General features: G+C 35.8%; 1 protein-coding gene and 2 pseudogenes across 1 annotated transcript; 2 read left to right on the top strand and 1 right to left on the bottom strand.

The window, feature by feature from the left end:
• Positions 1–1,256: 1,256 nt before the first annotated feature.
• Positions 1,257–2,352, bottom strand: LOC108482356 (germin-like protein subfamily 1 member 7). Its single transcript, XM_017785482.2, has 2 exons — positions 2,163–2,352; positions 1,257–2,028 (listed from the first exon to the last, which is right to left on the bottom strand). Exons 1-2 carry the CDS (start codon positions 2,284–2,286, stop codon positions 1,475–1,477), a joined length of 678 nt encoding a protein of 225 aa, XP_017640971.2. The 5' UTR covers positions 2,287–2,352; the 3' UTR covers positions 1,257–1,474.
• A 1,060-nt stretch (positions 2,353–3,412) lies between these two features.
• Positions 3,413–4,391, top strand: LOC108482342 (germin-like protein subfamily 1 member 14; annotated as a pseudogene).
• Positions 4,392–7,458: 3,067 nt separating this feature from the next.
• Positions 7,459–8,627, top strand: LOC108478624 (germin-like protein subfamily 1 member 14; annotated as a pseudogene).
• Positions 8,628–19,507: the final 10,880 nt, after the last annotated feature.

The following is a 19,507-nucleotide window of genomic DNA, read 5'->3' on the forward strand; positions in this document are numbered from 1 at the left end:
TCATGTTTTTTAAAAAAATTACATTCGGTTTTCTTGGCTTTTACAAAAATATTAAAAATACATGCTTGTCACTTTTGTTTTAACTCTTGCAAGTGCAAGTGGAAGAGCAGGTGGCGGTGGATGTGACCATGGCAGACCCGGGCAGGTGGTGGTGGCAGATGGACAGAAGGTAGGGGTGGCACACCTAAGGGCTAGGGTTTTTTTGGAGGAGTTTAGGATAGTGTGCTAGGGTTAGGTTAGGTTTGCGTTTAGTTTAGTGGGTATTGGCTTGGTTTGTATCTGGGCCAAAATTGGGCCTCAACATCATTAATCTAATTTTTTCCCAATGACTAGAAATTGCATGACTGAAGAAAAAAAAACAATGGAGTTATCGGTCGATATCTCACCCAAACATGAAACAATGTCCAAAGGGAACTGGGATGGATTTGAAAGTTTTCATACTCCTATCATAGGTCACAAGCTCAATGGAAACAACTATATTCTACATTCCCAATCAATTAAAATGTTCATTTGCGGTCGAAGAAAAATATTTTTAGCTGAATAACATTTTTTTATATGCTTTTGTGCCCCTTATTTATTGTATAAAATGTTCTTAGCCTTTCAAAGAAAGAAAATTAAAGTAAAATTTTGTCAGAAATACCTGATAAGCAATCTGGACTTGCAGGTTGTGATATGAAATGCTTTGCTCAATAACTTTCAACATATCATTCACTAGATGTATGTTTTTCAAAGCACAAGATCTTGGGACACAGATAAACCACCTTCACGCCTGGATAATTTGAACCTCAATACCCTTGTCTAACCATTCCTTCATCCCTCTCGACAATTCCTTGTGTCTTGAATATGATATTATACATCTTGAATGTGCAGGAAACTGGTTTTTATATTATTCAACTTATTCATGTGTTTCGCTTTATTCTAAGTTAAAATGTCTAGCCATTTGATTGTGAAAGCACATCTTTGTTGATGATAAATAGAGATAGGCTAGTTGGAACCATAAAAAACTTCAATTCTATTTAGATATCGAAAAAACTTAATAGATTAATAAATATAATTAATTAAGCAATTTCAATTTAATAAGAATTTTGATTTTAATGGCAATAAAAACAATATAAATTTTATTTTAATAAAAAAATTAAATAATTTAAATTTTATCATAAACTAACTTTTTTAAGTCCATAAGAAATCAACTCGTTCTATCAATTTAATATAAGAATTCAATCGTAGTGATTCATTCATATCCCTAAACGAAGGTCTGAAATCCAAACTTCAAACTAAAAATAAATTGTAATTGCAAGACTCCATATGGTATGACAAAAATAATATTACGACAGGTTACAATAAGCTAAGGTACATGAGAAACCTCTTTTATCTTTTTTATTTTTCTTTCAACTAAATTCAACGTCAAAAATAAGTTAAACATCATCCAAACAATTAGCTACTAAGTAAGGTTCATGGGGTTTAGAAGTATCCCCTAGTTGTTGTCCCACCAGAACCGGGACTGAAGTTGTTTAACGATATTTTGATCCAGCTGGAAGGCCTTGGCAAGAACATCAGGATTGATGGCCGGGTCAGAGCCAAACACTGCATTTGCAATGGTGATCACCCCTGGGTTTTGGCTACTGAGAGCAGCAAAGGCAACCGCATTCGTACTCCCTATGTTGAACTGGAAGTGAATCATACCTTCGGGGAAAACGAATACATCTCCGGGGTAAAGGACTTTGGTGAAGAGACGGTTATCCGTGTTCGATGTGACAAAGCCGACGGATAGTGTGCCCTCCACAACGACTAGAATTTCGGTAGCACGAGGGTGAGTGTGAGGAGGGTTTAGGCCACCGTAAGGTGCATAGTCAATTCGAACAAGAGATATGCCGAGAGTGTTAAGTCCAGGTATTTGTTGAACATTGGCTGGAGTGACCATTGATCCTACTTGGTTTGATGTATTTCCAGGAATGTTGAGGCCAGGCAGGAAGAAGTCTTTTGCGGTTGCAAGCTTGGGGTCCTTGCAGAACTTGCCATTAACGAAAACTGCATAAATGGAAAGAAAAGAGTTTACTACTTGGAAACTTGTCCAATACTTGTACTTGCTATATTTCTCCACTTTTCAGAGTTAAAACGAATATATCGCAAAGATGAAATTTCAAAGAATTATAAGAACACACCACCGTCTTTAGTATCATTAATTGCTACACAGAAATCCTGAAGAGGGCCGGGATCTGAAGCTGAGACAAGTTTGGAAGCCAAAGCCAAGAGGACAAATGCTACAAGGAATTGAACACCTTTCATTGTTGTAAGCAACAGTCCTGAACCTGATCAAATTGAGCTTCTAGGATTTGTTGCTTTTTGAGGGGTGAGAAATCTGGTTTCAAAGCATGTCCATTTATAGATAGTAGTCACTGAACAGGTCCATTGTCATTTTATTTCTTTAACAATTCCATTTTAAAAAGGAAAATAAAAAAAAGAGGTTTGCCAAGTCTGAAGTGATTACTGGTTTTTAAAGAAATCTGAAGGAATCATTCTTCAACTACTCTACATCTTCAACCTCGTCGAACTGGTCGTTTTTACATACCCAATGTACTACTCTACTGACTTTGAATGTGTATATATATAAAAATATATAATATATATATATATACACAATTGATTAGCCTCTAGCAGTATTTCAAAGTTGCAGTGCTCCTATATATCCATAGAACGGTGAAAACTATATGCAGATTACATTTAATGCAACCGGGCTTTCATGAAGATGTCCATGCACGTGTATATTCAGAGAGATATAAAACCACAAGTATTGAATCACTCCAAGGCGCTTTTCTTGCAAATACTTCTTAATTAATCGAGCAATTTTATTTGAATTAATTAATAGATGTTGAAGCTCGTTAATAAGCCGGCCTGGAAAAACAGTTTCTCTAATTTTTTTTAAAAATAAAATAAAATTGAGATCACTAATTGCAAAAGGAGATGATAATGAGGGAAAAAGATCATGTCAAAGGTTTCAATAGTTAATCTCCCTCAACCCACAATGGCAGTCTCTTTCACACTTTAACCAAGCCCAGCTGCTGGCACTTTATGTTTAAACACTGCCAAATGGCAAAATGTTTCCAACTTGGATTATTGTTAACATTATTTTCATTGTATCTTGCGTGAACAGGTTGCTCGCCTGCGCCTTAGCAACCTTGGATCTCCTAAAGTCAACGTTCGAATGGACCAAGTTGTATTAAGTAATACAAAAGACATAATTTAATTACAGATTTGACTACTTCCATGACAATGATACTGATGTAAGCATTGGAAGTGGGAAGAGACAAGGGTAGTAGTTGAAGAACAATTCATCAGAAATGGAAAAACATAGACTAGCTCAAAGACTGTAATATATAAATAGTCATGTTCTGCAGCAGAGTTCCTCATCCTCTCCAAAGCAATCAAAATTCCATTTATCACAATGAAAACTGCCCATTTCATCCTAATATTTTGTCTCTTGGCTCTGGCTTCCCCATTTGCCTATGCATCTGATCCTAGTCCTCTCCAAGATTTCTGCGTAGCCATCAATGACCCCAAGGATGCTGGTAAGTTTTGTTTTTATCTCTTCTTCTTAAACTTGACCTTCAAATAAAACATTCTACAACCTCTTCATGGCATGGTACATGAAATTATAACATTCTTCTTCTCGTCTCCAGTGTTTGTTAATGGGAAGTTCTGCAAGGACCCAAAGCTTGCTAAAGCGCAAGACTTTTACTATTCAGGGCTCAACATCCCCATAAACACATCAAATCTAGTGGGATCGACTGTTACTCCAGTTAATATTGCTCAAATACCAGGGCTTAACACTCTTGGTATCTCATTGGTTCGAATTGATTACGCACCAAATGGTGGCCTAAACCCCCCTCATACTCACTCTCGTGCCACCGAAATCCTAGTCGTTGTGGAGGGCACACTCTACGTTGGCTTCGTGACATCCAACACCGATAATCGTCTCATTACCAAGGTCTTATACCCGGAGATGTATTTGTTTTCCCAATTGGTCTCATTCACTTTCAATTCAATGTGGGAAAACCAATGCCGCTGCCTTCATTTGCTTTGAGTAGCCGAATCCCGTGTTATTACCGTAGCCAATGCAGTGTTTGGATCAAATCCACCCATCAATCCCGATGTTCTCGTCAAGGCTTTCCAATTGGACAAGAATGTGGTGAAAAATCTTCAGTCAAAATTCTGGTGGGCTAACAATTAGGGCGCCCAAATATAATTCAATTTGGATTCAAATTCACAATTTGTTTGAAATAATCTTTGACTTGTTTCCTTTTCTACAATAATAATTTTTTTTTTTGGAAAGAATAAATATAAAAATTATTTGCTTATGTTGCTGTAAGCTTCTTTGTTAAGTAATGAACTTTATTGTTTTCGTTATTGCTATTTTTACTTACTTTTTTTTTTGTTTGATTAATAATTTATTTTCAATTTTCATTTTTTTATGGTAGTACTGTAGATTCAATGCATTTTAAATATAAAAAATTCAAAAAAAAAACCTCTTTCAAATGATGTTAAATATAAAAAATTTAAAATTTAATGTTATCTAAATTGGACTGGACTGAATGATCGAAGTGGGAACCGGTTGGGTATTAGGCCGACAAGACGTAAAAAATCAGTTGACTTAAAATTGGTATAGACTGCTTGAACTGAGCTAAAAAATGGTTTGAACTGATTTCTAATTGATCTAGGCAATTGATTTCCAGAACAACTAATCCAATCGATTCAAAACAAATAAATTATTGAAAAATAAAAAAAAATTATAAAAAACGAATTAACCTCCAGTTCAGCTGATTTTTTTAGCCCGGTTTAACCAGTTCATACTAACTTGCAGGTCAACTAATTTTTTACATCTCATCAGATCGATACCCTAACTAGTTCTTGACCCAATCGATCTGGTCCAGTTTAAATAGCATTAAATTTTAGCATTTCTTATGTTTTTAAAATAGTTTTAAAACATCTTTTATCTTTTATTTTTAAATATATTTTTAACTTATATATTTTTTTTATTTTTTATTTTATGTTTTTACCTTAATGATTTGACTTGTTCTTTTCTTGTGTTTGAAGCTATATTTATTATGTACCCATATGCCACTTAAGAGGAAATTAAAATTGTTGAGCACTTTAGCGACAACCATTCCTTAGCTGACTCAACTATAGGAACATAAGCAAGTATGAGCATTAATTGGTGCAAGAAGTTTCTATTTGGAGTGCAAGGTTAGGTCAATCCTGCATGAAGTTCGACTATAGGAACATAAGCAAGTAATGTTTTTTTTTTTCCTTTAAATATACAATTTTTTCGTTGAAAGGTAATTTTCTTAATTATCATATCCTACTCCACAAATCAAACAATGCAGTTCGACACACCTTAAAAAAGCAACATTGAATTACATAAACCAGATTATAATAGATTACATGAACAATAAAAGAACCACTCCATCACTACTAAAAACTAGAAAACATGACAGCCCTAAAGCATGTTGCTTTTGCCAAAGAGTGAGCTATCTCATTAGCCACTCAAAACACCATAGAAAAAGCCACTTCTCCAATCTTATTCAATGACCAGTTTTATCTTACTTTTTCAGTTTTAGTTAAGGGCACATTTAACGGTCACAATTTTAGCATTTTTAGAATCTTGAAATCCTATCAACCCCACAATCATAATGCAATACACCCCCTCAACTTGAAGTCCCAAGTTTCTCAAAAGTGGAATCGTCAACATTAAACTTCTAAGCTCCTTTTACATGGGGATCCCACCGAACATTGAAATTGCTTTAACAAACAACAACATTGGACACATATGATTGAGTCATCCTTGCAAGTCCACTCATTAATGAAAACCCCTTCCTTAACTGCCTTTAGCCAATGGTAAGCCATCGTTCTAGCTAGAAATTTAAAAATCAAAGAATATGAAAAAAATTATTTTTTTTTAAAAAAAATTTATATACTTTTAAAGGGTAAAAACCAAATTGACAAAAAAAATTGTAAATGTTGATGTCTAAAAAGTTATTTTACATTTGACAATGTTAACTTTAATGGGAAAATTAAAAAAAGGGACTAAAATTTTAAATAAAAAGACGGAAATTTAAAATATAGGGACTATATTTTAAAATTTGAAAGAGTACAAGAACCTTTGACATATTTAAATTTAAATATTAGAAAAGGAATTACGAATAGATATAAAATACTAATGTAATTAGATAAAATTGTAAAGGACGTCCAAACATGCCTAACCACTTTGATTTAATCCAGAATTGGAATATATCATATACCTAATCACTTGATTTTGACTGTGTAAAGTCTGTATATTCGATTTTGGACAACATTGGATAAGCCTACACCAAATTTACCACTTTCTTAATATATCAAACTCTTTGCTATTGCATCATATCGTACCTGTTAGTTCATGGCGTTGCTGACTAGCAATAAACTTGTATTAAACAAAGCGGTGTGATCGCTCAAACTAATATGATTCGAAGTCTGCGAGGTAACTGAAGCCTTGAAGTTTATTCTGTACTAGGAAAATTCAAGTCTTTAATTAGGCTTAAAAATATTTTATTACAAAGTTGGCAACGAATTGGATCAGTGATTAATTCAAAGCTCATTTTTGGGTACTTGAAGTGATCAACAGACTTGGAAAGTTTCGCTCTTGCATGCATGCTTCATTGAACTTGCAAGAAATTGACAATGTTGTGGATGTGATAAGCACAGATGTCAGAACAAATGAACATGCCAGAATAGACTATGTCAACTGAGATCGTATAACATGTTGATTACAGACAAAATCAGAAGCCTTTAATCAAGCTTAAGTTTTTGTCTCCATAGCATTTCCTTGATCATGCTAACTAAAAGAATGACCGAGTTTAGTTTTACATTCAAAACTGCCGGCTGCTTGCAGCAACTCCAAATCTAAATTAAATTATCCCCACAATCTGAATAAAAATTACATATATATATATATATATATTTTGTTTGCCTAAGGCCAGATGGAATTATTTTGAGTTCATATTTGATGCAATATATATATTTGAAAGAAGTATTTTACAAGAAAACTTTCTTGTCACTAGCAAATTATAAGATAACAATGTATTTTCAGCACCTCCTTTTCCCATCAACTTTAGTCTGAGAAGGAAAAGTCAAAGCCTGGATAAGAAAATGTTTAGAACTGCGAGTGAATTAAGACCAATTCCACGACATATATTGAAATGATGTACGAGGAGAACAGAACTAGAAAGTGTACTGGTTGAAGAATGATTCACCTCCTAATAAGAAATAACTAATTGTGAAGGCAAACGCCTAGTCTTGACGTTCTTGATGAAAGGCAAATCAGGACGAGTTCTTTTGTTTCAATGCCTATATATAGACCTGTTTGCCATGCAGGATTTCCCACCCTCTCCCAATTGGTAGCATACATTTCGTGCTTGCACATCAATTATGATGAAACGACTTTAACTTTTCGTTGCAGCTTTTGCCATCTTGGCCTTCAGTCCCTTATTAACCTCAGCTTCTGATCCCAGCCCCCTGCAAGACTTCTGTGTAGCCATCAATGACACCAAGAATGGTGGTACTTCTCAGTACTCTCTTGTTGACTAGTATCTTTAAGTCCATAATTATGCAAGACGCTAGAGCCTTTGATCTGAAGTAACATGTTCTTCATAAGAATTCATACTTTTGCATGGATTCACTATATTGACTAACCTTACTTTATTTCATGCAGTGTTTGTAAATGGAAAGTTCTGCAAGGACCCAAAGCTTGCCAATGCAGAAGACTTCTTCTATTCAGGGCTTAATATCCCTAGAAACACCTCAAATCCGGTTGGATCAACTGTGACTCCTGTCAATGTGGCACAAATACCGGGACTTAGCACTCGGCATATCTCTAGTCCGAATTGACTATGCTCCATATGGTGGCCTAAACCCTCCTCACACGCACCCTCGTGCAACGGAGATCCTTGTGGTTTTGGAAGGCACACTTTATGTCGGTTTTGTTACATCCAACACAGATAACCGCCTCATCACCAAAGTCCTAAACCCTGGTGATGTGTTTGTTTTCCTGTCGGTCTCATCCACTTCCAATTCAATATCGGGAATACCAAAGCAGTTGCATTTGCTGGTCTCAGCAGCCAAAATCCAGGAGTTATCACGATTGCAAATGCAGTATTTGGCTCTAACCCTCCCATTAATCTTGATGTTCTCACTAAGGCCTTCCAGTTGGACAAGAATATTGTTACCTATCTCCAATCCAAATTTTGGTGGGACAACAATTAGTTCATTTAAATATATGGGAATAAAATTTCTTCAATCATAAGAAGTTATGATTGTTTTGTTCTAAATAATGTGTGTTTTTATTAATAATGTGCCTGATCTGATGGTTATGGCATGGTTTCTAGTCTGCTAGTCTACTTGCAATGTTAAGAGCTAGTGACTCATGTTTCATGTTAAGTTTTATCTGTCTTGCATTTTGTATTAAGATTTGCTTAGTTGCTAATTTTCTCGATAGTGATTATTTTAAATTGGTGTTACAACCTCCCACTTAGCATATCACGTGGTGTTTTCGTTGTTAATAGTTTCTTATGAGCTATAATATTAGGTCATTTTGTAAGTTATATTTTTAAAAAATTATGTATACTTTATTACGAGAATTATGACTCATCATAGTATATTTATAATTAACTTAATTATTTTTCTACTAATTTTTTTATTTATTAAAAAACTATACATTTTAGAATTAACCAATTTTTACTCATTATTATTTATAATTATTAATCTTTATTGGTTAATAAATCATGGGTGAATCTTATATATCATATACATCAATTAAATTATACTAACAAATGGTTGGAAAAAGTAGCCTAGACATTTTCCCTAAGAATTTGGATTGAGTTTGAATCTTAGGGCCATTATTGTTGGGAAAGTTTACGTGAATATTAGCCCCAACCCAAGCAAAATTAGGCTCAAACCTTAAAATCAATTAAATTATTATATTTGTATGTCTCATTATTGTATGTCAAAAAATTTAGAGTAAATTATATCGTTAGTCACTCTAAATAGGGCTCGTCTCTAATTTGGTCACCCCAATTTTTTTATTTTGTAAATTTAGTCACCCAAAAAAGAAATTTATCAAATTGGTCACTCCACTAATAAATGGTAATGGAAGACTTACGGTGCATTTATATGAAAAATTTTGGAGTCACCAAAATAGGAATGACCCTTATTTTGAGTGATTAATAGGTAGTTTACACAAATTTTAGCGTGACTAACGTGGAAATTCACCATTAAAATTTTGTTACCATTTAACGGTGGTGTTGAGGCAAATATTTGATATCGTTGCAATTTGCCAATGGAAATACCCACTTCCATCACCACGCATCAAAGAAAGTAGCTTGCCATATTTGAAAGTTGTCAATTTATTGAAATAAATTTTTAGGTTGTGTTATATTGTGGGATTATTCAAGTCCATCAATGATTATCAATTCACTTAGAGAAGCATATCCTAAGGATCGGATCGGATCGAGTGTACCAAATTCCTTGAATTAAGGATGTTAGATTGAGACAAAACTTGAAACTTATCTTCCAACAACCCAACTTACTTTGGTCATTGTTATAATATTCTATTTAGCTATTTTAGTTGTTGTCAAGAAGGGATTGTGGTTAATCTTTGGTATGCTAGCAAGTCTCAAAAGTCCTATATATTTGAGAGACTTGAATAGGTTTATGTACTAAGTTTTGAGAGATGGAACACCCGATACTCAACTCGATCATCGGTCTCGAGTTATAAGGTTCCACATTCATTGTCGAGCAATTACGATCAAATTACAAATTGTTAAACATTCAAATATAACTAAAACATGTGTATAACACGATACATCATCATTTTCGAATCTTATACGAGTTTATGAAAGCTCTTTTGTTAACCCAAGGTCGAAAAAAAACCTAATTGTAAGGATTCCAAAATTTTAGGTTGACATCAAAATGCCAAGGGTTCCTTGTTGCGACACAAATCTCTGTTTGGTGCTTGTCGTGACTTCAAAGCAACAGTGTCATCGCAAGAACCTTGCTTTGTTTCTCGTCGCGATGTTAGAAGTTCATCATCGCAACGTGACAATCTATTTCTTCCAAAATCAACTTGTTTACAAGTTAAAAGGGACCTAAAATCACATATATACATTTTAATACAACCAATTCATATATATCCCACACCAACTAGAATTCATTTCAACACAAGTTTAAATAATTAACAAAAGACCATATCATATGTAACTTAACATTTGAGACTTTTAGCCTAAGCTTCCTAGGTACATGCCCAAAAGACCAAAATGAGTCACTTTATACAAAATTTGTGGGGTTGGAAACTATAGTCTGGATGCTGGCTTCAAATCTTGAGGCTTCAAAAATCACCTAAACTTGCGCACGGAGAAAATAGCCTCTACACTGAGTAATAGGGCTCAATGGTACATTTAGGATCCAATATATAATTACAAGAATTAACATTACAATTCAATATAAAACATGCTTATATGCACATATTAATCAAAAAATTTCATGATCTAAGGCGACAAGAAAATTATAACCATCAACTTACATATGTACACATACTTATATTGAGTCCAACATAACCTTACCAATATTTCATTATTTATAACTAGTTTCAACCTATTTAGCCATTAACATTCAATCAATTCATACCAATTTCATACTTTTGAATCGCCTCGAATCTAATGACTTATTCAGTATTCATTTTGGCCTTCAGGCTCATTTTCAGTTAGAATCACAATATAACTATATATCTTATTTATTTCAATTCACATAACTAAAAGTTTAGCTCGATAGTATTAAACATTACTTTATCCGAATCATTTACTAACTTCTTATATGTAGCCCTATTAACTTGACTCAAACTCGATGAATACTCAATATCATCCAACTAACACACCAAACTAGCACCGAAGTGCATCACCGGATAAACTGAAATACGGTAAACTAGCATGAATGTGAATAATGGCGCACGAAGCACATTCTGGAGTAAAAAGCGCATATCTAGCACATGATATGCATCCTGGGGCATAAGCACATAATCCCATACTCAATCCAATCTATGGCATCCCAACTAATTAATAGGGTATTCAATTCTATTTACAATTTAGTACGATCACTAAACATATTCACTGTCACAACTCAATTTATTAACATAACATAGGCAATTCATATCATTTACCATATGTCTTCACTCAAATCCCATAATACATATCATAGTTCAAGCAATTCATGTTATTTTACAATTTATTCATTTTAGTCCTCTATTTCAGAAATTCAAATTCAAGCTCAATTTAGTAGTTTAATTTATCACTAAATACTCAACTTGAAACTCCCATATACGATTTACATGAAATGCAATAAATTAAAATGGCCATAAATCATAAATGTACAAACCTAAATTTTACGCATCACTAATCAACAATTTTTGCTTTTTCTTTCCCTTTCAAGGATTCGATGCTGTCTTTAGCTATGAATAATCATAAAACATATCACATTATCAAATTTTAGCCAAATCAAAATCAAATACCAAATTTCGTTACATCTAACACAGATAACCGCCTCATCACCAAAGTCCTAAACCCTGGTGATGTGTTTGTTTTCCCTGTCGATCTCATCCATTTCCAGTTCAATATCGGGAATACCAAAGTAGTTGCATTTGCTAGTCTTAGCAGCCAAAATCCAAGAGTTATCACGATTGCAAATGCAGTATTTGGCTCTAACCCTCCTATTAATCCTGATGTTCTCACTAAGGCCTTCCAATTGGACAAGAATATTGTTACCTATCTCCAATCCAAATTTTGGTAGGACAACAATTAGTTCATTTAAATATATGGTGTAGACACTCAATTTTTCCTGGGCCCAGAAATAAGTCCAAAAACAAAAATATAATAAACCCCAAAAAAATGAAGTCCAAGTTCAGTCCAGAATTACAAATATAATTTGGCCCGATCAGAATGGCCCATTACTTGAAAAGATTTAAGGTCCATCTACAAGCTTGACTTATATGGAAATATAATCTTTAAGGATATGCAATCTTAGATATGATATGCAATCTTAGATATGATATGATATGATATGCAATCTTGAAGATATGATCTTGTAATCTTGGAGATTTAATTTGTAGATATCCTTTAATCTTATCCGTTGATGTAATTGATCCGTACCATTGGATTTGGGGAGGCTCAACTATAAATAGAGGCCTCTCCTTCATTGTAAATGACTTGAGTTTTGGGAAGTAATAAGAATTCTTGAAAGCATTCACTCAAATTTCTCTCCTCTTGCGTTCTTACTCTCGTGGTTTGTTCTTATTTTATTCTTCGTCTATCTTAGTTTTTCAACCTTTTTTTATTTTTGTAACACCCATGCACCGAGACCGTTGCGAGTCGACACCACGAGGGTTAACGGGCTTAATCCACTTACTTGCAGTTCATTTTAAAATTTCCAGACAGCCAGCTAACTGTGTCACTGTCACCTTAAAAATCATATCTTGAGTTCCACAACTCGAAAATCAGTTTCGTGATTTTTCCCTGAAACTAGACTCATATATGCATCTAAAATTTTTTTTCTAGAATTTTTGGTCGGGCCAATTAGTACAGTTTATTAGTTAAAGTCCCCCATGTTACAGGGATCGACTACTCTGACCTTTGCACATTACAACTTGGATATCTCCCTGTACAGGGCTTCAATACTGATGCCGTTTGTTTCTAAAGAAATTAGACTCGAAAATAAATCTGTACATATATGGAATGACTTCTAATTATCTCTGGTCAATTTATAATGAATTTCCAAAGTCGGAACAGGGACTCCAGAAACTGTTCTGGCCCTGTCTCACGAAAACTTAAATATCTCTTAACATACTATTCATATGATCATTTCGTTATTTTCCTATGAAAATAGACTCGTCAAGGTTCGTTTAAATAATTTATTCACTATTTAATTCCATTCCTAATATTTTTAGTGATTTTTCACATCCACATCACTGCAGCTGTCAGCATCTGTCTTTAAGGTAGGCTTTACCTATTTCATAGTTTCCATGATTCAACTAGCCCTTTAACATAAATAGCACAAAATATGATCATGATTAACCATAATGGCTAATCGTTTCCAAACATTTCCATGCCTCTTAATGAACAACATACAATGATTATAATACCATGCCCAAAGTATACTTAAGCCATTTTCGCATGGCTATCCAAATTTACACAAAACCGAAAGGTACATGACCTACAACAAAAGGGTAATCCTATACATGCCATTTCAAAGTTCAACCAAAAATATAACAAAAGGAGCTTTGATAGTGTGGGCGACTTCGACTTCAAAAATCCCGAGTCCGATAGCTGAAGAACCAAAATCTATAAGACAGAGAATCAAAGAAACAGAGTAAGCATTTAATGCTTAGTAAGTTTGAGTCATGAATTTAGACACAACCAAAGTATAGCATTCATGTAGCTAAACAGATAATTTCATATGCACAAATTCTCAATATCATACTTACTTCACATTACCAACCCTTATATTCATACACAAAGATTAACTTAGCCAAAGGCCGGTAGCTCATTTATCAACTGAGCAAATACTTATTTGTAAGGGCTCGACTAATTCAAAGCACATACGAAACATACCTCATTGTTGGGATTTCACAAGCGTATTAACTGAAATTTTTACAGCAAGATCATTCATTCCCGAATCACGTACCTTCGGAGTTTAACCGAATATAGCTACTCGTTCAAATGCCTTCGGGACATAGCCCGGTTATAGTAACTCGCACAAATTCCTTTGGGACTTAACCCGGATTTAATAACTCGCACCATGCCTTCGGGCTTAGCCCGGAATTAGTAACTCGCACAAATGCCTTCGGATCTTAGTCCGGATTTAGTCACTTTGCACAAAGCCTTCGGGACTTAGCCCGGACATCATTCGAATAACCATGCACATTTATCAATAAATCATGACACATTCGTATTTCATTTTCGTTAGCAAAACTCTAACACGAGGCCCTTATCACACTTGCAATTTCGGCTCAATAGCCACACATAAAGAGCATGATTTTGATTTGCTTAAAACGTGATCTAATCAAATCATAATCTAAGTTCCATTACTCGAAAACTTACCTCGAATGTTGTCGAACGGCTTCAACGGCTATTCGATCACTTTTTCCTTTCCTTTATCCAACTGTGGTCCTCTAAGCTCTTGAGCTAATTCAAACAAATTTAACTTATTAAAGTCTCATTTTGCTAGCTTATGGCCGAATATGACAAGGAGTTTGATAGGTCATATGGCCACCTTTTAGCTCAAATACACAATGATCATACGCATTTTTAATCACATCAAGCAATTTAATACAATTCATTCGAACATCAAAAGAGAAGCTCAAGGTACTTAGCCCATATATACATTAGACATTAGAGTCATATATGTACGAAATCACGAATCGAATTCAACATACTAGCTAATATTTCCCTTAGCGAATTTTCTAAGTCAAGCTAAAGCCATCAATAGGCTACCTATGGCGAACATACACATCAACTCATGTACTCATTCATGTGGCCGAACATACACATCTATGCTAAGGCCGATTGCAACACTTAATACATTCTACAAGTATGGTCACTTGTATTGACTAAACACCATTTGTTTCAAGTTCAAACCTTGGCTAATACACATATATACACTATTAAAGCATCCTCTCCCTTTCCATTAATTCAACACATGCATTATCCATAATATACAAAATTATATTCGGCCTTAGCACACAGCTTAAAAAATAATTTATTACAAAGTTGGCAACGAATTGGATCAGTGATTAATTCAAAGCTCATTTTTGGGTAATTGAAGTGATCAACAGACTTGGAAAGTTTTGCTCTTGCATGCATGCTTCATTGAACTTGCAAGAAATTGACAATGTTGTGGATGTGAAAAGCACAGATGTCAGAACAAATGAACATGCCAGAATAGACTATGTTAACTGTGATCGTATAACATGTTGATTACAGACGAAATCAGAAGCCTTTAATCAAGCTTAAGTGTAACACCCCGAACCCGAGACCGTTGCCGGTGTCGGACACGAGGGGTTAACAAGCCAAAACCACTTATGGCACCGACCAATTTGACATTCCCAGGCAAGCTGGAAAACTGCATCGCTGTCGCCTTAAAAAGCATATCTCGAGTTTCACAACTCGGAAACTGATTCCGTAAATTTTACCTGAATTTAGACTCATATTTCCATCCATGGATTTATTTCTAGAATTTTTGGTCAGGCCAATTGGTACAGTTTATTAGTTAAAGTCACCCATGTTACAGGGGTCGACTACACTGACCTTTGCGCGTTACAACTTGAATATCTCTCTGTACAGGGTTTCAATACTGATGCCGTTTGTTTCTAATAAAACTAGACTCAAAAAGGAATCTGCACATATAAGGCATGACTTATAATTCATTCTGGATAATTTATGGTAAATTTTCAAAGTCGCGACAGGGGACTCAGAAACTGTTCTGGCCCTGTCTCACGAGAATTTTAATATCTCTCGGTAAACTATTCATATGATCGTTTCGTTACTTTCATATGAAAATAGACTCGTCAAGGTTCGATTTCATAATTTATTCACCATTTAATACAATTCCTACAAATTTTGGTGATTTTTCAAAACCACGTCACTGCAGCTGGCAGCATCTGTTTTTAAGGTAGGCTTTACCTAATTTGTAGTCTCCATGGGCCAACTATGGTCTTGCCATACATGGGTCCACATATGATCATATTTATCCATTCCAATGGCTGATCATGTGACCAACACTCCCATTCCAATCCATAATCACATCATGAAACCATATATAATTACAAACCACAAATGGTCTATTTCCATACTCCACTATTACGAACCATTTTCGCATGGCCGTACACATATACAACACAAGTACTTAAAGACAACCGAGGGTAGTCCTATACATGCCATATCCGAACTCAACTAAAGGAGTACCAAAAAGAGACTTTGATAGTGTGGTTGACTTCAACTTCTATGATCCCGAATCCGATCGCTAACGAGCAAAATCTATAAACAGAGAAACAAAGAAACGGAGTAAGCAATTTATGCTTAGTAAGTTTGAGCCATAATATACACACAACCAAAGCATAGCATTCAAGTAGCTAAACAATAATTCATATGCACAATTTCTCAAAGACATGCTTACTTCACAATCCCAACTCTTATTTTCATACACAAACAACGGCTTAGTTAAGGCCGATAGCTCGTTTATCATTGGGCGAATATTCATACGACTTACTCATAGTGTGCAAAGCACACACAAACATACCTTGTTGTTGGGAATTTCACAAGTGCATTAACTGAAAATTTTCCAGCAGCTTATAAATTTCAAATCACATACCTTGAAGTTTATCCGGATATAGCTACTGTTCAAAACACCTTCGGACGTAGCCGGTTATAGTAACCGCTCAAATGCCTTCGGGACTTAACCGGATATCACAACTCGCACAATTGCCTTGGGCTTAGCCCGGATATCATAGCTCGCACAATTGCCTTGGGCTTAGCCCGGATATCACAATTCGCACAATTGCCTTGGGCTTAGCCCGGATATCACAATCGCACATTCATTCACATCTTTGTTTCAATTTCATAACAAACTTTTATGCACATTTTACTTAATCAAAAATATCATTTCGGCTCAATGGCCATATACAAGGGCACAATTTCGATTGCTTATTACTTCATCCAATCGAATCACAATCTAAGTTCCGATACTCGAAAACTTACCTCGGATGTTGTCGAATGATTCCGATGGCTATTCGACTACTTTTTCCTTCCCTTTATCGGATTTGGTCCCTCTTTGCTCTTGAGCTTAATCTTGATGCAATCATAGCCGAATCTCCTTCTAGTTCTCTTCTAAACCAAGCATGAAGCAAAAATCCTTCCTTTTTCCTTAGTATTTTCGGCCAAAGAAGAGAAAAATGGATGAACAAAATTTTTTCCTTTCCTCCTCTACAACTCACGGCAATGGGGAGAAGATACCACACTCACACACATTTTTTTTTCATTCTTTACTTACCCATACTCTTTATTTTATCATTTCTCCCTAATGCATCAACAAAACATGTTTCATGACATGTTTAACCCATACACCCTTGTCATGGCCGGCCACTACATGTTGGGGGGAAATTTGACATGCAAATCCCTTATTTTTGCATGCATTATCAACAAGTCATCACACATTTCCCCATCACACTTTCAAAGTTTACTACTAGGTCCTTTCTAGTGAAATTCACCTTTATAACTCTAAATCGAAACATCAGAAATGTCACACACAAACTAACACATATCATAGGCATCAAAATAAATTTTAAATTATTTTTATGCCTCGGTTTTGTGGTCCCGAAACCACGTCCCGACTAGGGTCAATTTTGGGCTGTCACAACTCTCCCCCACTTAAGAAATTTTCGTCCCCGAAAATCTTACCGGTAAATAGGGTTGGGTATCGCTCTTTCATAGAGTTCTCGGTTTCCCAAGTTGCTTCTTCTATCCCGTGTTTGAGCCATAACACTTTCACTAGCGGAACCCGCTTGTTTCGCAACTCTTTCACTTCACGTGCTAGGATACGAATCGGTTCTTCCTCATAACTCATATTGGCTTGAATTTCAACCTCTGATGGACTAATCACGTGCGATGGATCAGATCTATAGCGTCAAGCATCGAAACATGAAAGACATCGTGAATCTTTTCGAGTTCGAGGGCAAAATCAAACGATATGCAACTGGACCGACTCGCTCAGATATCTCATATGGCCTAATGAACCTCGGACTCAATTTGCCTTTACGGCCAAATCTGAGTATCTTTTTCCAAGGCGAAACTTTAAGAAACACTTTATCTCCCACCTGATACTCGATGTCTTTTCGTTTCAGATCCGCGTACGACTTCTGACGATCGGAGGCTATCTTCAGATTTTCACGGATCACTTTCACTTTCTGTTCAGCATCTTTAGTCAAGTCCACCCCGAAAATTTTGCTTTCACCGAGCTCCGTCCAACACAATGGTGTACGGCATTTACGCCCGTACAAGGCCTCGTAAGGTGCCATCTTAATACTTGATTGAAAACTATTGTTGTAAGCGAATTCAATCAAAGGCAAATACCGTTCCCATGAACCACTGAACTCGAGGATGCAACATCTTAACATATCCTCAAGTATCTGAATCATCCGCTTGGATTGACCATCGGTTTGGGGTGAAAGGCGATGCTGAAATGCAACTTGGTACCCAGAGCCTCTCGCAACTTCTTCCAAAATCGCGAGGTAAATCTCGGATCTTTATCCGACACGATGGAAATAGGCACCCCGTGTAATCTCACAATCCGAGAAACGTACAATTCAGCTAGTTTGTCCATTGAAAAATCCGTACGTACGGGGACAAAGTGAGCCGACTTAGTCAATCTATCAACAACGACCCAAATCGCATCTTTCTTACTTGCTGACAATGGCAGTCACAATAGACTTTGTATCCCACTTCCACTCGGGTATCGTGATCGGCTGAAGTAATCCTGAAGGCACTTGATGTTCCGCTTTCACTTGTTGACATATTAAACATCTCGAAACAAAGTAGGAGATGTCTCATTTCATACCATGTCACCAAAACCGACGTTTCAAATCGTTGTACATTTTCGTACTCCCCAGGTGGATTGCCATTCGGCTACAATGGGCTTCTTTCAGAATTATCGAAATATGTTCTGAATTCTTTGGAACACACAGACGATTTCTCAACCTCAAACAATCGTCATCATCGATTTGAAACTTCGATTCCTTGTTCGGAGCACATTCAGCCCGTTTTGCAACCAACTCATCGTCGACTTTCTGAGCTTCACGAATTTGACGTATCAATAATGGTTTGGCTTTCAATTCAGCTACTAACACAATGTCGGATCAAACGGACAAGTGCACATTCATCGCTCGTAAAGTGAATAATGATTTACAACTTAAGGCATTCGCAACCACATTCGCCTTTCCCGGGTGATAGTTAAAGACCAGCTCATAATCCTTTAACACTCGAGCCAACGTCTTTGAGTCATCAAATATTGGAGACTTTGTGATCCAAATACACATGGCCCTTCTCACCGAATAAGTAATGTCGCCATATCTTTAAGGCGAATACGATGGCCGCCAATTCGAGATCATGGGTCGGATAATTTTTCTCATGTGGCTTTAATTGTCTCGACGCATAAGCCACAACTCGACCTTCTTGTATCAATACGCAACCTAACCCAAGTAGGGAGGCGTCACTATAGATGACAAACTCTTTGCCCGATTCGGGTTTTACTAGAATTGGGGCTTCAGTCAAATAAGTTTTCCGTTGATCGAAACTTTTCTGACATTTCTCCGTCCATTCGAACTTAACATCCTTTCGGAGTAGCTTCGTCATTGGCGTGGCTATCGTCGAGAAACCTTTACAAA

This window comes from Gossypium arboreum, chromosome 11 (genome assembly GCF_025698485.1).
Source record: "Gossypium arboreum isolate Shixiya-1 chromosome 11, ASM2569848v2, whole genome shotgun sequence".
NCBI classification, from domain to species: domain Eukaryota; kingdom Viridiplantae; phylum Streptophyta; class Magnoliopsida; order Malvales; family Malvaceae; genus Gossypium; species Gossypium arboreum.